We start from the raw sequence: 26,326 nt of genomic DNA on the forward strand, positions 1-26,326 counted from the left end.
TATTTACCGACCCATTACACATTTTTACTACCGTGAATGTGAATATTCCTGACATTGGACATATGGTTTGTTGCGGATCGTACGTTAGAACATCATGACCTAGGGCCCCTCAACTAGTTGCCAATCCTCATCGGATAGCTATCTCATTGGGGTGATACACAATTGTCCATGGGAACATAGAGAGAGAGAGAGAGAGAGAGAGAGAGAGAGAGAGAGAGTCTTCAAAAGACCCAAAGGGCCTATGAGACCAAAAGATCACATCATAGTCCATGTTATATCTTGCCATGGAACAAAAGAAAGAGAAAATGAAAATGAAGCTGACTAATGAAAAACGAGAAACAACCGCTGCCTACTAGAAACTGCCATGAAAATACATCATCATTAGAGCTAGTATGATCATCTCCTCGGGGTGGGTAGAGGACCGTCTAGGATATCTAGCATGGGTGATACAAGTAGATTAGATATCCGTGACATCCACTGGGTCGCAAGGGGCTGATTGGTGTCGATGAAGCATATCCCATATTTGCAGTTGACGGGCGGGGGGAGAAGAGAGAAAGAAAGAAAGATTTTATTAACGTCTTCCAAAAGACCGAACTCGGCCTATGAGACAAATCAGTGTACCTATGTGGGGTATCCTCTGTCATCCCAACAAAATGAAAAAGTATTGAACTAAAAAGCTGAATCTGGGTGTGCAATAAGTACAATGAGTGGGGGAGGTGATGGAGCTCTACTACTAGGAGAATGCAAAGCTATATGCATGGAGTACACAATCATGATATGCAACCTAGCTAGCTCCATCCTGTACCATACTGGGGGTATAGAATGGTATACATCAATGAAGGGGGTGTCCACAACTCCCTGAAGAACATGCCTGGGTCTGCTCTGAAGCGAGCTAGTCGCTCCGCACCCTTTCTGTGAAACTGAGCTCTGATCTTTGTCATCTCTCTCTGGTATAGGCGTGGTGTCCGAAAGCCAGGTGTCCTCTGTCTCCTGCGGGCTCTGAGTGTCTCTGCTCTCTGGAGAGTAATTCCCTGCTGTGTAGGGGTTGGGAGTGGGGTGGATCTCTGAAAAAATGTAGTAATCTGTGTCTGTCGTCCCCCCTCTGGAGCTGTCTGAGCTTGTAATGATGTCTCTCTGTGACGCTGTATGTCTAAAATGAATCTCCCCAGTATGCGCTGGTCTGCTGCCTCAAAGATCTGGCGTAGGGAATGTGGCTCTCTGAATAAAATGGGATATCTCTCTCTGATGGCTGTATATGCTCTGCATCTGCATACATAATGCTCCTCACTCTCCACCTCCTCTCTGCACAATCTGCATACCCTCTCCTCTCGGGGGATCCGTGCGGCTTGGAATGGTGGTAGATGATCCATGTCTAGGCCATGCTGTGAGAACCAATGTGTGACCTGTGCATACCATGATCCTCTGTCTCCTGCCTCAGCCAGCTTTCTAGATGCCTCAAAAGCTCTGTATGACAATCTGTCCTGTGGCATCTCTCTGAATTTGTCTAGCAGGCATATAGTCTGGAATATGGCCTCTACCATCATAGGAGGCGCAGCAAACTCTGCTCGGATAATGTCATGAGGTACTGACGGTTCGTTGCGTATCATGCGTGCCATCATGAGGGCCTGTGGTCTCTCTATCTGTGTCCACCAATGGGTAGCAAGTCCTGGCGCCCATACCGTTGCTCCATACATCAGTGCCGGTGTGACTAATGTGTCAAATAGCCACCCCTTCGTCCGGGGCTCCTGAAAATGCGCCTGGTGGCACTGTCTCTCTAGCATAGCCAATGTTGCATATCCCCGTGTCAATCTGGCTCTGGCTGCTGAACCCATGGTGAAGCGCGTGGCTGCTGCAGAGAAGGTAACCCCTAGGTACATGTATGATGTCACCACCTCCACCTGGCGTCCTGCGAGAGTGAATGTCAACTGATTCCTGCCCTGTCTCGATGTATGAAAGACCATAACCTTGGTTTTCCCAAGGTTCACAGTAAGACCCTTCTGTGTGCAGAAATCATCGAGTGCATGTAGATGCTGCTGTAGACCTCCTGGAGACTCAGACACTAATACAATATCATCAGCATAAAGCATAATATGTACTGAGGTACCTGCTAGATCAACTCCATCTCCGCCTCCCCGTGTAATGAAGTCAGCCACCTCATCAATGTATAACCCAAATAGCGTGGGGGAAAGTGGGCATCCTTGCTTCACACCAATGGTGCTAGCAATAGTCTCGGACATACCTCCTAGGCATCTGACTTGCCCAAAAACCTGCTCATATAATGCATAGATGCCCCATGTCATATTTGCTGGTATGCCAAGAGACTACAGGCGCTGAAAGAGCCTCTCTCGTGGTACTGTGTCATGCCTTGCGGAAATCCACAAAGCAGCAATAGAGCTTTCTCTTCCTCACTCTGGCCTGATCAATCATACATCTCAAAGTGAATACATGGTCAGTGGTAGAGAAAGCTCTCCTGAAGCCTGCCTGCCCTGAGGAGTGTAAACCTGCTCGCTCAGCATATAAGCTAAGCTCTTGCTCCAACACTGCACCATAGAGTTTGGCCAACACGTGACCAACCATAACCGTCCTGTAGTTGCTCGGATCGAGCATATCCCCTGTTTTGTGGATCGGCACAATGGTGTGCATCGTCCACTCCGCAGGCAAACCCTCTGCTAGTGCCCTGTTAAACAGGTGTGCAAGAAAAGGAGCCAAAGAATCTACTGCATATATGAGATGCTCACCCTGTAGGCCCATATGGTCGGCGGCCCGTCCATGCTGTAGGCGGCGGATAGCTTCCTTTACCATCGAGTGGGTAAAGAAGCTAGCTGTGGTAGGTCGAGGCTCGTGTGGCTGAGGTATAGGTGGTTGCTGTGGGGCGTGGTATAGGCCCTCTGCATATGTGTGCCATGTCTGTGGGTTTGCAATGGGTGTCGGTGTCCGGGGCTCTCTGAAGTGCCGCCATGAGATAGGGCTATCTCTACTCATGAAGAAATGGAAGATCTCTAGCTCCTGTATCTCTGCGAAGGCCCGCCTTTTGCGGCGAGTAAGTCTCCTCATCTCTCTCCTCGATTCCTGCTCTGTGATGGCTCCCAAGGCTCTCTGTAAGCGGAGCCGTGAGTATAGGGCTCTGCACTCGTCATCATACCATCTGTTCTGGGGCATAGTCTGAAACCGATCCCGTCAAGTGGGAAAGACTCAGTTGGACACCTACACGTTTAATAGCACAACTTTAAAACCACAAATATGAAATGGACAACTTAAAACAACTTGAAATTTAAATGAACAGAAATGGAAAGATGGACACCAGCACTGGGGCCGGAACGGGCCGACCCCCCCCTCAATATATGATATATTTATTGGGAGTATTTAAAGAATACAATGCTCCATGGGTTCTGAGAACCAGATAATGTCCATGTACATATGAAAACAGTACTAAACAAATAGCTCGAATTTCGATGTAGAAGCTCGAAGCAGATTGACCACTAGTGTGGTCCAATCGCTACGGTCCTGTGCTTTCACTGGACTCCGCGGAGAGCACCACACTGGTGTTCCGAGACCACGCACAGACAGGCGCTCTCGTACTAACGCCTGGCTCTCCCGATCTCAGCACCTTTGGACCGAGGTTCGCCCATATAGCTTGGACAACCCGGCACCGAACGGGTGTAGACCGAGCGGGACGAATCTTTTACCAGGTTTAAACATATAATACTTTACTCAAATCTGAAAATCACTTACTTGTAGATGGTTGATATGAAAACCAATCCTCAGAGTATGAAGAGGTCTTCCAGGTGATGTGGAGTCTCCTTGTAGAACACCAATGGAGATAGGATGTACCACCTTTGTAAGATAAAACAAGCAGCACCTATTTGCCAAATTACTGCCGCCTGTAAGAGCATGTAAGAGGGTTTTGGCTGCAACCAGTAACACTTGGCTGTAGACTGCGTAGCCCGCCTGTAGAAGTGAAGGTGGTGTAGGCGCAGCCACCTGTGGTGTAGAGAGCAGCCCACAGGATAACCAGCGCAGCCACTAGTTTAGGTTGTAACCGCCAGCAGAGGGTACAGAAGTGTAGTCGCCTTAGAGAAGATCATGCGCAGCAGTACAGCCTGTGGGTAAACACCAACCTGCGCAGCCACCTGGATGACAACATGCGCAGCAGTACGTAGATAGGTGGTGGCCACCTGTTGTGCAGTTCGCAGCCAGCCGCCTGGGGACAGGTACGTGCAGAATAAAGGAGCCGCCTGCAGTAAGCTAGTCGCCAGCAGAATTATATGGGAAGAGTCGCCAATTGGTGAAAAATCAATGCCAGGGAGAAGCGATGGATGCTACGCTTGAAGGGGGCCCTTTCTTTTAATAAAATTAATGTGGAGTTTAACTCCACGCTTGCATGAGGGTGGGGGAGTTTGGGTAGGTGCCTTTGCCCACCCCCACACTCACTTAAATGGGGCTCCCCACCTTGGCCCCAAAGTGGGTGCCCACATTTAAATGAATGTGAACACTTCACCTTATAAATCAAAGGGTTAGTATTTAAAACATTAAAACAACATGTACCATATACTTACCACCTGTTCACATGCACTGAAACTCGTCAGAATACAGGGCACACTTCACGACTCACTGGCAGGCGTCCCCGCTCAGTAAGTAACACGTCAGGCAGGCAAACACACGAATACATGTCATGCGAAAACAGTTTCAAACATGCAAAATATGTGTGCATGTGCAAAAAGTAACATGGACATATCTCCCGTTCATGGAACATGTACAAAATATCTGTCGGCACAAAACTGGCACGACATTTATTACATAAAAACCTGGTCTTCCTATGGAGTGACAGTCCCATAGGTAAGACAGTTCCAGGCACGAGTTTCCCTAGGTGTGACAGTCCCATAGGTAAAACACGGCACAAATACTGGCTCTTCCATGGCGTGACAGTCCCATGGATCGAACACAGTCCAGGTCATACACGGGTGGCACTGATCTGGCTCCCGTCCATACGACACCATCCTGCTAACACACGGGTGGCACCAGTCTGGCTCCCGTCCATGTCAGCAAAATACTGGCCTCTTCACATGAGACACCGGCCTGGCCTCAAGTGAACGAGACGCAAAAATGTGGGAATGGACCAAATGGTCGGCCAATTGGTGACATCCCCCCGGGCTTCTAAAGAGTTGACCTCAACTTAAAAGCCTCAAGATATGCGTGCAACAATTGTGGATAATCTGCAAAATAATCTTGATTTACCCATTTGGCATCAATAGGCAAATAATTCTTAAACTTCACAAGGTATCTCCTGGAAAGCTTTCCTGCAGGTAGCTTTCTCTCCTTGTGAAAAACAATCTGTTCTGGCTGGAGGATCTCCTCAAGCTCTTCAATCTCTGGCGGATCTTCTGTGACAGGCTCAGCAGGATCTGGCCCCACATATTTCCGAAATAGACTCACATGAAAAGCATTGTGAATCTTCCAATGATTAGGTAAAGCAAGCCTGTAGGACACTTCATTGATTTTGTGAATCACCTTGAAGGGTCCATAATAGCGAGGAGAAAGCTTAGGATATGATCCTTCTCGTCCTGGCCTCTTCCGAAGCCTAGCCTTCTCAAATTTCAGCAATACCCAATCACCTTCTTTGACTTCCATGTCCCTTCTATGCTTGTCAGCAGCCTTTTTATGCTTATCCTGAGATCTTGCAATGGCTGTTCGCACCTGACCAAAGGCAACATCCAAGTCTCGAACATATTCATCAGCAGCAAAAATCTCATCCTTGGTACGAAGGATGGGTGGCAAGACCACTCTGCCATAAATAATCTCAAACGGAGCCTTTCCTGTGGAAGCATGGATTGTATTGTTGTAAGCAAACTCAACAAGTGGAAGATACTTCTCCCATGCACTCTTCTGATCTGCCACATAACACTTCAATAAATCCAACACTGCTGAATTCGCAGCTTCACTTTGGCCATCCGTTTGGGGATGATAAGCTGATGAAAATTCAAGCTTAGTACCCATATTATCAAACAAAGCCCTCCAAAATAGGCTTGTAGATCGGGGATCTCTATCCCCAACAATGGATTTAGGCATACCATGATGCTTGAAAATATTAGCAAGAAAAAGCTTTACCATATGATCAGCTTTAATGGTTTTCTTGACGGGCAAGAAGTGAGCTTGCTTGCTAAACCTGTCCACAATAGTCCAAATAGCATCATTCCCATGCTGGGATCTAGGCAAATCCATAATAAAATCCATCGTAATACTTTCCCAAGGTTGCGAGGGAATAGGCAATGGCTGAAGCAAACCTGGAGGCTTTTGCCTGTCAAATTTCACCTTTTGGCAAGTAATACATGCACGCACATAAGCCTCAATATCTTTAGGCATGCTTGGCCAAAAGAAATACCTCTGAATCATGCGAGTAGTAGGCATAATACCTCTATGACCAGCATAAGGTGGAGCATGACATTCGTCCATAACCTTTGGACGCAAATCCTTCACCACACATAGGCAATTATCCTTCATGAGATAACCCTCATTGATAACATAAGAGGCATGTGAATGACCAGCCATCAAATCAGTCCATATATGGCAAAAATCAGCATCCAAATGATACAAATCTCTCATAGCAGATAGATCTCCATGAGAGGCCACTGAGACTGCAGCAATATAAGGCCTCCTAGATAGTGCATCGGCCACGACATTTTTCTTTCCTGGAGTATGCACAATCTGAAAATGAAACATGGAAAGAAAATTCGCCATTCTCATTTGCTTCTCTGAAAGCTTGGTTTGAGATAGAAAGTATCTCAAGCTTTGATGATCTGTCTTGACCACAAATTCAGCCCCAAGAAGATAATGTTTCCAAATCTTTAAGGCGTGAATTACAGCCAAGAGCTCTTTCTCATAGATATCCATATGAAGCTCAGCATCATGCAAACGACGGCTCTCGTATGCCCTTCTTGATTTAGGACAGCTCCTATGCAATCACCACAAGCACCACATTCAACTACGAATGACTTGTGCAAGTCAGGAACAATCAATACTGGACCACATATGATCGCATGCTTGAGCTGCAAGAAAGCATCCTGTTCCTTTGAAGTCCATTTGAAAACAGTTTTCTTCTTTGTGAGATCATGTAGAGGAGTGGCAATCATAGCAAAATGCCTTATGAAACGCCTGTAATACGAACATAATCCCAGAAAACTACGTACTTGATGTACGTTTTGCAATTCGGGCCAATTCCGAATAGTCTCTATCTTTGCAGGATCCATTGTAACTCCATCCTTGGATACAATATGTCCCAGATAATGAATCTCTGAAAGGAAAAACTCACTTTTCTTGGCATTGACGAAAAGTTTATGCTTCCGCAACTCTTCGAACACTGTGACCAAATGAGTTCTGTGTTCCTGCTCATTCTTGGAGAAAACCAAGATATCATCAAAGAAGACTCCTGTAAACTTGCGATGGGATCGGAATATCCTATCCATCATACGATTAAAAGTAGCAGGAGCATTGGTGAGACCAAAAGGCATTACCAAGAATTCATATAATCCGAAGGCTGTCCTGAATGCAGTCTTATGGACATCTTGTGGCACCACGCGAATCTGGTGATAACCACTCTTCAAATCAAGTCTGCTAAAGCAAGCTGAACCATCAAGCTTATCCAAGATATCATCAATACGTGGAATAGGGAATCTGTTCTTGATGGTAAGCTTGTTCAAAGCTCTATAGTCTACACACATACGGAATGATCCGTCCTTCTTTTGAACAAGAAGCACAGGAGAGCAGTAAGGTGAGGAACTGGGCTGAACCAAACCTTTCTCTAAAAGCTCGTTAACCTGCTTCATAATTTCTTCTTGTTGTGCAGCACTTACTCGGTATGCGGGTTTGTTAGGTGGAGAACTACCTGGCACAAGATCTATGCAATGATCTTCGGGCCTTTGGGGAGGTAGTTCACCTGGCAATGAGTCAGCAAAACAGTCTTTGAATGCATTAAGAAAATTCAGCCTATCATTAGACATAGCATCCACACTTTGATGATTTGGCACAAGACTATCACGCACAAAAATCAAGTACGCTGAAAGACTCTTTTTCATTGCTTTATTTATTTGGATGTGTGATACAACTGGGATAGAATCCCCTTCTTTGCCAGCATCAATAAGGTGCATGCGGCCTTTATGCATAAAAGAAATCATATTAGACTTGTAGTCTTTGCGGGGCTCAAGCCTATGATGCCACGGCTTGCCCAACAATACATCACATCCATTCAGTGGAGCAACTAAGAAATGCTCATTATCCAGATAGCCCTGAATATGAATACGCAACTTCCCAATCAAAGGGGTAACCTGCACCTCTTTGCCAATAAATGCAGCTTCGGCTTCAATCTGAGGTCCCATGCTTTCAACCTCAATTCCCAATGCAGCTGCCATTTGCATAGAGATGAAATTGTCAGTTGCACAGTCATCAAACATAAAGAGTGCGGGCTGATCCTTGATTTGCCCCCAAGCCTTGCAAACCATTCTCTCTTTAGCATCATGACCTGTATTACCTTGCACATCAGGAACTGCATGAACATTTGCTTTGGTGTGCTTGTCCTCGTGCTTTGGTTTGCGATCTGGGCATTGCCGGAACATGTGGTCTTTGCTACCACAAGAAAAGCATTTTCCATCCTTAGCATATTGCTCTCTTTGCTCCGGGGTTAATCCAAATTTATTCTTCCTTGGGCCCTGTTCTTTGGATGTGATATTTTCAGCTTTACCACCCTTGTAAGGCTCTCGGAAGTTCTTTTTAGGTGGCTGTCCACCCTTTTGCTGATTTGGGACAGCCTTGTCCTTTGCCTTGGAACCTCCTTGATCTTGCTTGATCTTGAGCACCAATTGCTCTGTAGCAAGGGCAGAAGCTGTGAGTTGCTGCAACGTATGTTTTGGGTGCAATTCAATACCCGATCTATATGCAGGTTGCAATCCAGAACGAAACTTCCTCTTTCTTTCCTCCTCAGAGATTAACATGAAGGGAGTCACTTCCAGCAACACTTTCCAAAATTTGTTAACATACTGTTGCACACTCTCGTTATCTTTTTGTTCCAGCCTATCCCACTTTTGAGTGAGAGTTTGCTCTGCATTGGGTGGCAAGAACTGAGCATAAAATCTATCTTTGAATTCCTTCCAAGTAGAGATGGGATCCTTGGTGATCTTTTCGGTGATCCACCAATGGGCAGCAGTGCCTTTCAGAAACATGCTAGCATGGCGCACCTTCGACTTTTCTGTAAAGTCCTCATCGCTAAAAGCAATGTCGAACTGTGCCACAAACGCTAACACCTTAGAAGCATCGTGTTCACCATGAAAGACATCAAATTTGACAGATTTATCACCTGCTTTGAACTCCTTGAGCTTCCTGGCATGAGGCTCATGGTCCTCTCTTTTTCTTTTCCCCTTATCCAACGGGGTAGCCCTGTCTGCATGGGCTCCATGGGCCGTCATAGAAGCTTCATGGGGCACGGTGGCATGTGCTCCACGAACTCGAAGCTCAGATGCATGTGACTTACCTGCATATGGCATGGTCTCTCCATGAGACAACTCAGAAGGCAAAATTTTTCTGGAAGCAGACCTGTCACCATGAGATACATATCTTGCATGCATGTGACTCTCATGCCCTCCATGAGCACTGGCATACATACGTCTGTCAGGCTTAGTGCCTTGTGGAGAGGATGCATGACGAGAGGTGACAGTCACCTCTTCCTTTTGCATAAAAGATTTCAGCCTCTGTGATGCGGGATCTCCATGCTTCAAACGAGGTGGATTTCTGAATTTTAATTCTCCGTCATCCCCCTCTTTGATATCACCTTTGCGAAGGAGATAGGCAAGTGCCAACTCCCTTGGTTTCTTGCCCACTTCACGAGCCATTGATTCAAAGGTTACATCAACCATAGCCTCAGCCTTCCTGGCTTCAATAGCACTTTGTAGATGAGGATCTTCATGCAAAAACTTCAATTCTTGCTCTTGAGCCTGCAAAAGTTTTCTCATATGTTCCATTTCAGCCCTCATAGCATCAGGGTCTTGTTCAAGCATAACTGTCTTTCCTGGAGACAGTTGACCTTTGGATTCACTATCCATAACCCTTTCAAGGGGCTTGTGTCTACCTCGCAGGGCATCAGACCCACGAGAAGCACTAGAGGGACCCCTCGAATTTGGTACTTCCAAAGGGTTGCCTTGGCTGTCCATTGTGTTCAAAGTTTGCTAAAAGCGGGATGTCCAGTACACAGGTTCGTTTCCCCACTAGGAAGAGGGAAACAACCGTGGCTCTGATACCAATGAAACCGATCCCGTCAAGTGGGAAAGACTCAGTTGGACACCTACACGTTTAATAGCACAACTTTAAAACCACAAATATGAAATGGACAACTTAAAACAACTTGAAATTTAAATGAACAGAAATGGAAAGATGGACACCAGCACTGGGGCCGGAACGGGCCGACCCCCCCCTCAATATATGATATATTTATTGGGAGTATTTAAAGAATACAATGCTCCATGGGTTCTGAGAACCAGATAATGTCCATGTACATATGAAAACAGTACTAAACAAATAGCTCGAATTTCGATGTAGAAGCTCGAAGCAGATTGACCACTAGTGTGGTCCAATCGCTACGGTCCTGTGCTTTCACTGGACTCCGCGGAGAGCACCACACTGGTGTTCCGAGACCACGCACAGACAGGCGCTCTCGTACTAACGCCTGGCTCTCCCGATCTCAGCACCTTTGGACCGAGGTTCGCCCATATAGCTTGGACAACCCGGCACCGAACGGGTGTAGACCGAGCGGGACGAATCTTTTACCAGGTTTAAACATATAATACTTTACTCAAATCTGAAAATCACTTACTTGTAGATGGTTGATATGAAAACCAATCCTCAGAGTATGAAGAGGTCTTCCAGGTGATGTGGAGTCTCCTTGTAGAACACCAATGGAGATAGGATGTACCACCTTTGTAAGATAAAACAAGCAGCACCTATTTGCCAAATTACTGCCGCCTGTAAGAGCATGTAAGAGGGTTTTGGCTGCAACCAGTAACACTTGGCTGTAGACTGCGTAGCCCGCCTGTAGAAGTGAAGGTGGTGTAGGCGCAGCCACCTGTGGTGTAGAGAGCAGCCCACAGGATAACCAGCGCAGCCACTAGTTTAGGTTGTAACCGCCAGCAGAGGGTACAGAAGTGTAGTCGCCTTAGAGAAGATCATGCGCAGCAGTACAGCCTGTGGGTAAACACCAACCTGCGCAGCCACCTGGATGACAACATGCGCAGCAGTACGTAGATAGGTGGTGGCCACCTGTTGTGCAGTTCGCAGCCAGCCGCCTGGGGACAGGTACGTGCAGAATAAAGGAGCCGCCTGCAGTAAGCTAGTCGCCAGCAGAATTATATGGGAAGAGTCGCCAATTGGTGAAAAATCAATGCCAGGGAGAAGCGATGGATGCTACGCTTGAAGGGGGCCCTTTCTTTTAATAAAATTAATGTGGAGTTTAACTCCACGCTTGCATGAGGGTGGGGGAGTTTGGGTAGGTGCCTTTGCCCACCCCCACACTCACTTAAATGGGGCTCCCCACCTTGGCCCCAAAGTGGGTGCCCACATTTAAATGAATGTGAACACTTCACCTTATAAATCAAAGGGTTAGTATTTAAAACATTAAAACAACATGTACCATATACTTACCACCTGTTCACATGCACTGAAACTCGTCAGAATACAGGGCACACTTCACGACTCACTGGCAGGCGTCCCCGCTCAGTAAGTAACACGTCAGGCAGGCAAACACACGAATACATGTCATGCGAAAACAGTTTCAAACATGCAAAATATGTGTGCATGTGCAAAAAGTAACATGGACATATCTCCCGTTCATGGAACATGTACAAAATATCTGTCGGCACAAAACTGGCACGACATTTATTACATAAAAACCTGGTCTTCCTATGGAGTGACAGTCCCATAGGTAAGACAGTTCCAGGCACGAGTTTCCCTAGGTGTGACAGTCCCATAGGTAAAACACGGCACAAATACTGGCTCTTCCATGGCGTGACAGTCCCATGGATCGAACACAGTCCAGGTCATACACGGGTGGCACTGATCTGGCTCCCGTCCATACGACACCATCCTGCTAACACACGGGTGGCACCAGTCTGGCTCCCGTCCATGTCAGCAAAATACTGGCCTCTTCACATGAGACACCGGCCTGGCCTCAAGTGAACGAGACGCAAAAATGTGGGAATGGACCAAATGGTCGGCCAATTGGTGACATCGTCCCAGATCTCGCAGGCTCTCCTGAGTGGACATGATGTGGGAAGCTCTGTAATGCAGCTGTGTGTAGGAGTGATGCCAGCTGGGCTCTAATGGTATCCATAGGTGCCAGGGGATCCATGAGTAGGAGCCCATCCTCTACTCTGCCAGTGTATATGTCTGCCATGTCATGTGTGAAGTAGATGGTAGTGTGTGGCGTCTACTAAAGACCCAATGTGCCTATGAGACCAAAGTGATACAATAATGTCCATGGCATTTCTCATCATGGAATGGAAAACAAAACAGAAAAAAAACATAAACATAGCTATCTCACTGGGGTGATACAAAACTGTCCTTGGAAACTCATAATGGAATACTAAGAACATAGAAACATGAGAGCAACATCAGCTCCGAGTAGATGGTATACCACTCTCCAAAATATCAAGCATGGGGCTAATGAGTATGGCCGAGAGGTCTCCCTCAGCTATGTCACGTGGAAAGGTAGCTTGATGGTGGTGGAGCATGTCCTGGATCTGGAGCTGATGAGGTGATTGTGGCCGACCAGGGCGGGGGGGGGGGGGGGGGGCGGGGCGCGTCGAGCACGCTGGAGTGCAAAGGCTCGGTCCGAGGTAACTCCTCTCGGGTGAGGTAGGTCCATAGCAGCTCGTTGAGGGTCCACAAGATCCACTTTGAGGTGTCGGTGTCCTCCACCTCCTGGGTCTGGTGATGGTTGGCTGGCGAGGGAGGGGGTGGTGTGGCTGGGGCCGAGGCTCTCTCAAGAAGGTGTCCCTATGTCTGCGGAGCTCAAGCAGGAAGAGGCCCAGGCAACGCTGGTCCTGGAAGTCAATGATCCTGGAGAGTGGACCGAATCCCTCACGAAATAGACAGTGAAACCTCCCGCGGATCTCATAGTATACTGGGCAGCGGCATATGTAATGCTCCTCTGTCTCAACCTTTGTGTGGCATAGTTGGCAGATCCTCTCCTCTCTGGGTCTCTGTATGAGCTTCCCGGCTCTGAAGATGCGCTCAGCTCTACTTGTCTCCACTCTGAGGCGGTGGGATGAAACCCGTATCTGGCCATTCGCAATTTGCATGGCATGGGACATGTGAACACTCAAGTAGCCCGGCTGTTGGATGAATCCATCCTCAGTGAGTGTGAGGAAGAGATCTCTGTAGAAGTGCATCTTTGTGATGGGGAGCTCCGGAGGTGTGATCCATGTGCAATGTGTGTAGAGGTTGAGAAGATCTAACTGGATCGGTCCAGGCAGAGCCCATATACTGAGAACCAAGTGGAAACTAGTGCATACCATACTCCAGAGTGCCCCTCAAGTGCTAGCTGTCTGGAGGACTCCAGGGCAAGCCTCGGGTACCTCTGGGGATCCCTGTGACTGATGCGATGGAGGTATGTGACTGTCTGGTTGAGTGCATCCACTACCATCGGGGCTGCAGCAAACTCTGCCTGGATAATCTGGTGTGGGACTATTGGTTTGCTGCGGACATCATATAATGGTAAGTACGGTGACTGGCCATGTTGTGCGGCGTAAGGGGAGTGAGTGGTGCAAAATAACACACAACAATGTGGACGACTCTGTCATTGCTAAGCTGTAGCCGCGCACCCAAAGATATCGGGCATCCTTGTCCTTCCGGACAATGCTGAGAATTTGTTGGAGATGGGATCTAAAAAGGACAGCTACCCCCCCAGAGCCACGTACTCCTGATGACGTGCGGGTCTCGCCTCGAAAAGCTGACTCCCACTCATACCCGGCTATGTATGGTAAGCCCCTCTCAGGGCTCTAATGAGTCTCTGTATAAAAAATGACATCCGTGCCTTTGAGAATCTCGCTCAAGCCTCTTGGATTCGACCACAGCATGCCATTGCAGTTCCATACTGCCAATCTTAGGTGTTTGGTCTCATAGGCCCCGCGTCCCTATTTGGGACGACGCTCAGTGATAATGACTCCTTGCTTGCTCTGCAGGCCGCATGAATAGTCACCATTGCCTCATGCCACCTGGAGTGAGATCATCTCCCATGTACATCTGTGTGCCCTTGAGGGCAGCGCGCCTGTCTAAGAAGGCCTGTCTGCTGGTGGCATCAGGGAATCTAATGATAAGGGGCTGCTCTCGTGTCATATCCTTGCCTGCCCTCCATGAATTTGCAAAGGGGGGGGCGATCCCGTCCACTCCTAGCATCTGGCAAAGCATCATGGCATCCTCCTTGGGGGAAGCCCCCGTACTCGCACATGGAGGGCCTTATCCTTCCTGCATTTCTCCTCCTCGAGAGTCTCATGTATGATACTTTGTGGGAGTTTGTGCTTCTTCACCACCTCCACCCAATCTTTCTTAGTGGTCTGCAGTTCTTCCCGCAGCTTATCACTCGCAGCTTTCAACTGCTCCAAGTCAGTCCTTAAACCCTCCTGAATATTCAGTTCCCCTTCCTCTACTGTATGGTCCTTGACGGTAGCCTTTAGGGCTTCCATTTCTGCCCGGAGTTCCCCTATTATTGGGGCAGCCTCTGGCATTCCTGTTTGTTGCAGCTGGGTCTCTTTCAACATCTGAATCACCTCTTCCTGGTGGTTCACCTGGGCTTCCAGTTCTTCAATCTTGTTGTTCTTTCCCTGTATCTCTTTGCGGAGGCCTTCCAACTGTTTTTCATGTTGGTTCAGAACCCTGTCTAGCACCTTCTTTTGTTCGCTCAATAACTTCTTGGTGTTGTCCTCCACTGTCTTGATGTATGCCTCCAGCTCCTGTAGGTTCATTGTGGCTATTTCCCCCTAGTTTCTGCCTTGGGGGCTCGAGCAAGGGTGGGTGCGGAAAAAGGGGCAGCACAGCAGCACAGGGGGGGGGGGTGTGTGCGGAAAAAGGGGCAGCACAGTAGCACGGGGCGGGCAAGGGCGGGTGCGGAAAAAGGGGGGCAGCACAGCAGCCCGGGGGGTGGTGGCGAATAGGCACAATACAGCAGCGTGGGTGGGGAAAAGGGGAGCGGACGCGCAGCAAGGGTGCAGCACAGCGTGCGAACAGGCACAGTACAGCAGCGTGGGTGGGGAAAAGGGGAGCGGGCACACAGGCGCAGCAAGGCTGCGAACAGGCAGGTTGCACAGCAGCGCGGAGGGAAAAAGGGAGGCGGGCACACATGCGCAGCAAGGGTGCGTTCTCTGATGGGGTCCCAGATCCTCAACTTCTAACTGTCCGAATCCGGGTTCTCGAAAAAGATGCACGAGGATGGCAAATGGCGGAAACTTCCAACCGTGGCCCAAACGGTGCCGAAGAGGCATGAAATTCGAATCATGCATGGACAAATGTGTGGCAAGCAACCCGGATCTTTCTTGTTGTGTTCAGATGCAATTCCGACTCATTTTGGATCCGAAACTCTGTTATGGCGATTTTGCACTATCTTCGTCTCGGGACCCAACTTTGACGCACTGGGAGAAGTGATTGCGATGCCCAAATCCATGCACGGAGTGATGTGGACATAGAGCAACTTCCCTAGCACACTTCCGTGTGGTCCGTTCTCTGATGGGGTCCCGGATCCTCAACTTCTAACTGTCCGAATCCGAGTTCTCTAAAAAGATGCACGAGCATGCCAAATGGCAAAAATTTCCAACCGTGGTCCAAACGATGCTGAAGAGGCATGAAATTCGAATCATGCATGGACAAATGTGTGGCAAACAACCCCGATCTTTCTTGTTGTGTTCAGATGCGATTCGGACATTTCGGATCCGAAACTCTGTTATGGCGATTTTGCACTATCTTCGCCGGGACCCAACTTTGACGCGCTGGGAGAAGTGGTTGCGATGCCCAAATCCATGCACGGATTGATGTGGACATAGAGAAACTTCCCTAGCACAAGTCTGTGTGGTCCGTTCTCTGATGGGGTCCCGGATTCTCAACTTCTAACTGTCCGAATCCGGGTTCTCGAAAAAGATGCACGAGCGTGGCAAATGGCGAAAATTTTCAACAGTAGCCCAAACGACACCGAAGAGGCATGAAATTCGAATCATGCATGGACAAATGTGTGGCAAGAAACCCGGATCTTTCTTGTTGTGTTCAGATGCGATTCGGTCTCATTTCGGATCCGAAACTCTGTTATGGCGATTTTGCACTATCTTCGTCGGGGGGCACAGTACAGCAGCGCGGGTGGGAAAAAGGGGAGCTGACACACAGGTGCAGCAAGGGTGCGAACAGGCACAGTACCGCAGCGCGGGTGGGGAAAAGGGGAGTGGATGCGCAGCAAGGGTGCAACAAGCACGAGCAGGGGGCCGCCAGCGTGCAGCGCGAACAGAGGGGGGGGCGCAGCACAGCAAGGGCGGAGAGACCACCAGCGCACAGCGCGAGCAGGGAGGGGGGCTTGCGCAACGTCATGCCATGGAGAGCAACACGATGCTCTGAGAGAGAGAGAGAGAGAGAGAGAGAGAGAGAGAGAGAGAGAGAGAGAGAGAGAGAGCAAGTCTAAGACAGATTTAGCCCAGTCCTTTGGCAAGGATGCAGTGGGCATCATTGCCAGAGGCAAAACAGGTCTTATGTGTACTGGGGATTGTGCCTTTGCAGCATATGAGTGTGGTAAAGGCAAAGCATTCTCACCAAGGGGGGGGAAACAAGTCTAAAATAGATTCAGCCATCCTCTGGCAAGGATTCAACAGGCATCATTCTCGAAAGATGGTTCAGTGAGAGCTGTCAGAAAATTACAGCTAGTGCATTGTGATATATGCGGTCCATATGAGGACACCATCAATCGGGGGATACCTCTAATTTGTGACATGATTACTCCAGGCATGCTTGGGTGTATCTGTCGAAGCAGAAGTCAGAGGTTTTTATGTGCTTCAGTCACTCTCCATGGCTGAAAATGTGTCTGCACGTAAACCTGGTACCCTCGGTATAGTTCGAGGGGGAGAGTATATATTAAAGGAATTTTTCTACATACGTGTTTGAAAGAGGCATAAACCATCAATGTAGGATGCCCTACATACTTCAGCAAAATGGTGTGGCAGAGGAAAAATAGGGCTCTTATGGAGATGTCACATTGCATGGTAAAGGGGCAAGATTTGCCTATAGTTATTGGCTGGAGGTTGTAACGTGTGCCACTTATGTGCTAAATCGACGCCCCACCAAAGCCTTGCAGACTATGATGCCTTATGAAGCTTGGAAGGGCATGGAGACCTATGTGGCTCACATGCGTGTGTTCAGCTATTCTTGTGCTTGGCGACATTGCAGGAAAAGCGGTCAAATGTATTTTTGCAACAGTCCAACTGAAAGTACCGTCTATGTTAAGAAGACTAAAGAGGAAATTTTTGTCATTGTTCTATAAGTTGATGGCATGCTGCCCATAGGCTCTGATGATGAGAAGATTCGAGTCTTTGAGGCTGAATTAAATGCATCATTCGAGATAACAGATTTGGGTCCATTGGGCATTTAGTTTCTTAGCGTGATGATGGTATTGTCATGTTGCAGTCGAAGTATATACAAAAGTTGTTGAAGAGGTGTAATCTTGAAGATTGTAACCAACTTGGTACACTAGTAGAGACAGGTGCCATGCTTAGTCTGCAGAATCCAAGTGCCAGTTGCAACTTGCTACACGAGTAGAGATAGGTGCCATGCTTAGTCTCAAGGATCCAGTTGACCCTTTTGATGACATGCTGTTGGATGTTTGATTTACTTATGTAATACAAGGCCAGACATGGAGTTTGGGGACTGAAAATTTACGCACATCCTAGGTACCAAGCATTGGTAGGTTGTCAAGTGGGTTTTCTGCTAATTGCAGGGTGCTCAGTACCTTCGATTGTTCTATCGGGGGGAGGGGGGGCCATAGTTGCATGCCTTAGTGATTCCCATTGGGTTGGATGTTACGACACCAGAGCGTCCCCTAGTGGTTTTTGCTTCCATCTTGGTGTTTCATGTATTTCATGGCTCACTAAAAAGCAACCAAGAGTGGCCACTTCGAGCTGTGAAGTTGAGTATAGGGAAGCTTTTATAGGTAGAGTTGAATGTGTCTGGCTCCGATGTCTTATGGCTGATCTGGGCTTTGGGATTATCAGCCTCCACTACCATATTCACTGACAGTCAAAGCGCATTGGCAGTTGCGTGCTCGCACTAAGCACATTGAGGTGCATTATCATTATGCAAGGGAGAGTCTGATTTTTGGAGTGCACAAGTGGAAGCATGAACAAGAGGAGAGAGAGAGAGAGAGAGAGAGATTGCATACAAGATCACCTTGATATTAGCAGGAGGTTTACAATGGGCAATACTTGCCAAAATATAGGCGTCAACAATATGCATGTTGGACGATGGATGGATATAACAAGAGGGGAGAGGGGCCTTTAAATAGGATAGCCATAAAGCGCCATGACCTGCATGAAGCCTCACGACTAGCATTAATAAAGAACAACTTAATAAAGTGGCCAACCCTTATATAAGATCCAGTCCCGCACAACTCATGAGATCATAGTTGTCACGGCACAAAAATACGATACCGTAGGGCACGATACCGCACAATATTTTTGGTACGATATGAAAATTTGGGATACCGTATGATAAAATACAAGGTTTTTTTTAACACTTATAAACTATGGAGCTTCAAGCTTGAATGTGAGGGAAGGTTGGGGGGAGGGTACTTTAAAGGAGTTGCTCAAAAGCTCAAGCCTATAGCGGAGACAAGCCCAAAAAAAAGACTGTTGGAAAACAGAAAAAAACAGGCAAAAAATGGCACTTCTGCAAACAATCGAAATTGTGCTCAATGGACTGTACAATAGCATACGATATTGTACTGTACCGTACTGTATGAATCGTACGGTACGAACAAGTTCGTACCGGTACGAGAAACAACCATGCACATATTTTGACACTCCCTCTGCGGCTCATAGTGTGCAAATGTTTGAAGAAGAAAAGGTGATGAAGATGCGAACATTGACACCCCCTTACTGTAGTACTGCAGAAATTGGATACACCGTGGAAGATGCACCTACCAACTTGTCTTCTCAAAACAGAATGCCACCTTGAATAACAAAGAAATCTGCTTGGCTCCGAATTCCCACACCAATGTGCAATGAACTCCAAGTATAGAATGATGAGTTGACGGACATACCACTCCCATAATCCCCCAACAGTGTACTGTGAACACATCATGTCACAAAACCTCGGACAATGAACTTGGAACACATCCAGTGCATAATCTTTGCTACACCAAGCAATGAATTTGAAATGCATTAGCAGCCTGACTAGACAAAACCAGCCGATTAAGCATTTAATGCTAATTGTGAGATTTTCTACAGGCCGACAACCTCCTCAGGTAGCCGACTTGAGCCATATAAAAAGGCAAGGCATATTCAGTCCCAGAAATCAACAGGTAAAACTAGAGATTATCAAGAAAAGTCAAGCATGTATGCCTAGGCTCCTGCTTCTGCATACTTATAGCCACTCTTGTGCTTTTAGCCCAAGGCAAAGAAGCTCAGTCTCTTTAGGAGTACTCAGCACACCTACCCTCAGTCTCGGGCCAGTTTATTTCTCTTGAAGATAGCTTCACAGTCGCCTAAGGCTTATGCATAGTTTTGCCCAACATTTGGTCTCTTTGTCCTTGTTTGGTGGTCAGTTAGTCAGTTTGTCTCCTTAGTCTTGTGGACACAGTTGAGCTTGTATACAGTTCTTCAGAAGAAGAAATAAAGTAAATACTCTTGCTTGTGTCGGGGGGGGGGGGGTGTACTTATCTTTTGTACTTGGTACACATTTCATTATCAAGTAATCTCCATCGAGTTTTGTGCTCTCTTGCCTCTCACGCTTCTCTGCATCTCCATGACTGTGTGTGTCTCTCTGTGCATTGTTGCTCCTGCATCCCTACTCCCAACAAAATGGACACCACATGTCAAGGAGATGGTACGACCCTTCCAATCCACATGGACATCTTGGTTCTTACCATAGAACCTTTCTTTATGTAAAATAAGATCTACCCTATCTAGATTCATAAGTAGATAATCTAGATGCTCGGTATGGTCTTGTATCACAATAGGTAGTTGGGACACTCGTCCATCCCATACTTGTCAATGTGCCATTGTCAATTTCACTTGATACATGTGATCACTTGGCTACGTTGGTACCTCCTATTTCAACATCAATTGGGTATTCACAAAATTGTGAGTACTTCCAAGATCAAATAAGACGAGCACAGTCTTCTGCGTGATTGACCCGATTAGATCATTGGGGTCGAAGACGTCCGAAATAAAGTTTCAATCAATTCAAGAAGTAGAAAAGTATCAATAGAAGTAAACTTAGGATTACCTTTAAGCTTTCACGTTTGTTGCCGCCCCATCACTATTCTTTGTCTGCAAGTAAATTTTTGAGTGTAGCCCTTCTGGTTGCAATTAAAGCATCAACTCTCTCGAAGATTCCGTAGTCTCTTCACAAGAGGTTTTTGTGAATTGGCATCGCTTTGCTTTTGAACGGCCTTCCTAGGTTTAAACTTTTGTTTACCCTGGGTCCCAGCTCAGTAGTGGTGGTTCAGGGATTCCAAAAGGCATTCTTCGTAATGCCATTCATTGTCTGGTTGAAGATTTTAACGAAGTGGATACCCTCCTCGGTTTTGCTGTTGTGGTTCTTTTGACCCTCAAATTGGTAATCCCATGGTAATCCATGGATGAAATCCACATAAAGTATGTCGATCGAGACTTCCAGTCAATGAGGTGATAGCTCAAGTGGTGAAGGTGTTTGCCTAGGACCAAGAGGTTCTGGGTTCAAAATCCTCCTTGGTGCTTCCTCTGTGGCGTCGCCTACGGGCATATAATTAAGCACCTACGGGCGGCGAAAAATTAGTAACTATGAGGGGATCTTGGGCCTAAGGCCACAGACCGGGAAAAAAAAGGTGTGGATCCACGAGTGATTCATGAGTGTAGCACTTGCTCTGATATCAAATGTTAGGGGTTTGTTGCGACCAAACCCTCTCCAAGATCTCCCAAACACAAGACATAAAACACGGTTAATCCAAATTAGGTTACGCCGCCACCCAACTGTAGATCCAATACAATGGATCAACCCCAAGCATAGGGGTCAAGGCTCTCGTCCATACATCCTCACCTTGGTGTCTTGTACCACTAGGACTTGCCTCAAGGGGCCATCAATAGACTGCCTATGGCACTATGAACTGAGTGGATTAGCACTCGTGGCCGAGGTATTGACCATCGTATCTCAAGGCTACAACAATACAATAATCCACTCATCACATAACCCTCACTTACATACCTTTTACCAATAAAAGCTATACTTTTGGGATTATTATCTTACATGCCTTGAACCTTATAATGAGCCTGTTCTGCCAATCAAAGCTATACGTATGGGATTATTATCTTATAAGCCTTAACCCTTATAATCAGCCTCCTTTCATAATCCCTAAGTTCCCTGGCCCCGAGGTTAGGTCGACTAACCTTGCGGTTAGCATCAAGTACATAACAACCTTCCAAATCCCAACAACCCCAGCTCATTAGAGAAATGCTAATTCTATCCTAATGGAAGGTCCTTTTCTTGGAAAGGAAAATGAGAAACGAGTACTTCCCTAGCGATAGCTGTCATGTGAAGGACATAAGATAGGTGAACATATTGAAATGCATATTTCATAGGTGTCGGTTTAGACGCAGGAATGAAGTTTCCGTTATCAAATGCCTAATCATTGGAATATAGAAAAACAAAGCAATCAACGTGAAATTACTTTAGTGTAGCCAGCATGCATCTATGCATAGCTTCGAAAAAAAAATCATATATTTGGCAAAGTTCAAATTTTTAAAATGCTAAAAGGTGGCTCAAAACCGTTGTAATTGCTGTAATTTTGAGAAATAATAACAAATTGTGTTCAATTGATGAAAGGTACATGCTAATGGCATATATACATGTATCGTGTTTGTAGCATGTAAAGAATTTATTTAAGGCATTTACAATGAAAAGCAAACAAATCGTAACTTTCCTGGTAAATGTGCTTGAATGGTGACCATTGGAAGAGTATGATATTTGTTTTCAACTATATCTTGTGGTGAGAGTATTTTTCTATAAGAAATCTGTTTCACAACTTACATATTTAAAGAGAGATTTTCCAGTGAAAATGTTGGTTCAAACATTGTGCTTTAACAATGCAGAAAGAGTGGCGGGAGAATAGAGAGGAGTTCAAAAGAAAAGTGGGTCGAATAGTCCGGCGCTCTCAGGAAGTTCTGTGATCTTTCGAAGCGGTACATTGACGAGATGGATCATTTTGAAAGAAAGCTTATAGATGGCAAAGAAGCAAAACTCTGCTTTTACGAGGATCTTCTAGGCATAGAAGGAGAACAAGTTGTGTACACAGAACTTGTTTTGGTATTTATGAATGACTGGAGGAACTATTGTTTTGAATCTTCTTTTGGTAGTGATGATGACCACGCCTATTTGCACGTTTTGTTTGAATGCCTACGAAGGTAATAAGGTTCAATCAAGAGAAGATTCTTAATGGACATTCATCAAACTAGTCTTGCTTACCCTGCTTGGTTACATATATTAGCTTGCTGATTGGCCATAGCAAGTTGGTTTCTTTCTTTTAGAGATATTAAAGTTGATGTCTTCCTTTTGTATGCCAGAGATATTAAAGTTGATGTATCTTGGTGAATGGAGTGTGGCTTAGCTGCCAACAACAAGGTCGCATCCCCTCTCTCTCTCTCTCTCTCTCTCTCTCTCTACACACACACACACACACACACACACACGTAGTATACGTGATGGCTCTTACAACCCAGGTGTAAACGAGAGGGGTGTTACTAAATTCTCTCTCTCTCTCTCTCTCTCTCTCTCTCTCTCTACACACACACACACACACACACACACACACACACACACACGCGTATACGTGATGGCTCTTACAACCCAGGTGTAAACGAGAGGGGTGTTACAACTCTCCAATCTCTTTTACTCATGTTATTTAAATCAGAGCCTCCGAGCAAAAAGGTCATACATGTGAATGAAGGTCACCGGTATCAAAGGAATGGAGAGTCAAGGGAAGTGCCATTTTTGAAAGGGAGAAAACACTTATAATGGGGATATCAGGGAAGTGCTATATTAGAAGCCTCTGGAAGCATTGACATAATGCTAAGTGAGGAGAGTATATTCAGTAAACCTAGATTTAACTTGGATTTACAGGCCCCAAGTTGCATGGGGAGAGAGTATTGAATAGGGTGAGCAAATTTAACAAGTATAAGGAAGAGCTTGATTTATTGTTAATTATTTTGGATAACCCTTCACGGGCTCTCTGACCAGCTTTGGTCAAATATCCCTTTTTGTTCATTGAAGACCAAAGATGAAGACTGGGAGTATGAACAAGTTGGTACATGTCTCTCAAAACAGAAAGAGAGATTCCTCATTGGGAAGGGGTTTCTTAAATTAAAAGTTCTTGCTGCTGCTAGAGTCCTTGCTTATCATAATTATTTGGCACCCACATCACTATGGCTAGCTGGTTTCCTCAAACATGATCATTATCATCAAAGAGTTGACAAGGTTATATTCTTGTTAAAGAAGAACTACTCTCACGGGCATCTTAGACATGATTTGTTTATCAACCGCCCTATCTTAGTTAGATGACTCGTGAGTCAATTCAGATAGAATTAAAATCATCTTCGTCAACTTATTAGTTATATGGTTGCCTTAAAACATGATCATTAGTCAACTATTGGCGCCCAACCACATGGCCAGCTAGTTGGTTTAGATAAAAGTAAGATAGTCTTTAAGAGAGGATTTGTCATATCTCTAGCTACCTAGGCAAAAGAAGCATGTTTGAGATCCTTGCACGACTCAACAATGATTCATTGCATGAAACAATTTATCTGAAACATCATATTGGAGTGCAATAAGACTTTGGAGACCCCATCTTGATACATGAGGTTCATTTATTGGCTTTTGGAAACCACATCAGGTTCATTTATTGGACTTTGGAGTCATTAGGCTCATCTATTGGAGAATTTGGAGACCCCATCTTGATACATGAGGTAGAGAACCTAGAGATATATGGATGCAGAGGACATCATAGAACCACAAATATTAGTAGGTGCCTCCTCGACATGGGAGCTGCCCATGGGCTCATTATACGTGCACACTATAGATTTTAGTAGGTACCTCCTTAACATGGGAGCTAAAATTCTAAGATTTAACATGGGAGCTCAAATTCTAAGATTTCTTGTGTTGAGATGGACACTGCCCAACTCTTGAGATCATTTTGTGAAGTCTCAAGAAATTGGGATTATCGATTCTCAGGAGATACATGAAAGTGAAGTGTGATGTTGGGTACAAACTCTCGATTAAGAAGTTGACTAGTGAATGGGAGAAATTACAATGTAAGAAGGGGGAGCCCAAGCCTCTTCTTGGTTATGTGCTCATTGGGGATGCCATCGAGTCACTAAACAAAAACATTTATAGGAACGGAAACTTGTTCTAGGGATGGACCTCATCAATGAGAATCCATTAGTTAGGGCCAAGGTCTGGCATTATAATCATCCACTCAATGATAGCCGTATGAATCACACGTGGAGTCTCCACCAACTAAAGGTCTTGGCCCAACGCATGTGGAGAGAGAGGAGATCTTGTACCGCATGTATTTATTTGTCAGCAATAATATTTCCATCTTGTTCATGTTGATCGTGTTGCATCACTCCATGGTTTCTCACATGGAGATTGACTCTCCAATTTGCAGTTCTTTGGATATTTGATCCTCATGTTGAGGTTTCTCAGTATTACAGGAATTTTCCAAGTTTCTAATGTCTTCATTGAATTCTTGGGTAGTTTTTAAGGCTCTATTTGTAGTTGTTTTTGCCTTGATGATCTCATTATTGTTTTCACTCTAGGATTGCTCCTCTAGTTCATCTCATCTCTAGGATTGTTTTCACACTAGCATTGCTCCTCTAGTTCATCTCACCTTTTTTCTTTTGATTGTCTTTTTCTGTTGTTTTTCAAGATCAATTGTGGGTTCTCATTATTCTAGGAAAGTGTGTAATTTTAAATTGTTCTCTATTTTTTTGAGGTTTTTTAAGCCTTTCCTTTGTTGGAATTAGGGCTGCAGAAAAGCACACAAAGCTTGGAGAAGAAGTAGCAAGAATGTACACAACACGCAGTGTATTAGATTGTGTCAATGTACAAAGATAAGTTAGCCCCAGGAAATGGGCGTATATACAAGCCGGGAGAAAAAACCTCCTAAAGAGGGAAAAAGTGCCCCGGCGGTCCTAAGTGTGTTCACACACATCACTGCCTATATATATGGCAACAAATCTCCCCTGGGAGTGATGGTGTAAACGAGAGCTGGCACTCATGTATAGGGAAGTGCCATGCTTGAAGTAGATCAGTCCACAAAGGGGAGCAAGCCCAAAGCTTTGTGGAAAGCTTCAAACTTCTCACGACGAGGAAGCGCCTTTGTGAAAAGATCGGCGAGGTTGCACATATGCCAAGCTGATCTCTCCTGCTGAGAGTCTCTCCCCCTGACAAAGTGATAATGCACCTCAATTTGCTTTGTGCGAGCATGAAAAACTGGGTTTCTCGCAACTGCCAATGCGCTCTGACTGTCAGTGTAGATAGAGGTGGCAGACTCCTGTCCAACACCCAAGTCAGCCATAAGCTGTCTGAGCCACACACACTCAACCGTAGCTGTGAAAGCTGTCCCTTGTACTCAGCTTCACAACTAGAAGTGGCCACAGTAGGTTGCTTCTTGCTCAACCAAGATATGCATGAGCTACCGAGCATGAAACAAAAACCACTTGTGGACACTCTTGTGTCATAGCACCAGCCTAATCTGAGTCCGAAAAAGCATGTAAATCTGGCGGCAACGATCCTCCCTTGGGATAAAACAGCCCAAGATGTATGATGCCACTCAAGTAGCGAAAGATGCGTTTAACTGCCTTCCAATGCTGAGACCCTGGGCTATGCATAAATCTTCTCACCTGTGAGACTGCAAACTGAATGTTTGGCCTCGTAATGCATACATAAATGAGGCAACCAACAACTGTCTGATAGAGTGTGACATCAAAGTGATCTCCAGCATCATGAAGACTCAACTTCAAACCTGTCTCCATTGGAGTAGCAATAGGCTTGCAGTCTTCAAGGCCAAATCTCCGCA

At 46.0% G+C, this 26,326-nt stretch overlaps 1 protein-coding gene across 1 annotated transcript in view; it reads left to right on the forward strand.

Annotated features, from left to right (window-relative positions):
• The window catches only part of LOC147631962 (ubiquitin-conjugating enzyme E2 7-like), a 49,565-nt gene extending 26,863 nt beyond the window's left edge, over positions 1-22,702 (forward strand). Inside the window, exon 6 of the mRNA XM_086808500.1 lies at positions 22,344-22,702. Coding sequence (XP_086664626.1) covers positions 22,344-22,421 — 78 coding nt within the window. The 3' untranslated portion in view covers positions 22,422-22,702. The remainder of the gene's footprint in view (positions 1-22,343) is intronic.
• Positions 22,703-26,326: the final 3,624 nt, after the last annotated feature.

The sequence above is a fragment of the Cibotium barometz genome, chromosome 14 (genome assembly GCF_041138505.1).
Source record: "Cibotium barometz isolate CiBa-2024 chromosome 14, ASM4113850v1, whole genome shotgun sequence".
Taxonomy (NCBI): Eukaryota; Viridiplantae; Streptophyta; class Polypodiopsida; order Cyatheales; family Cibotiaceae; genus Cibotium; species Cibotium barometz.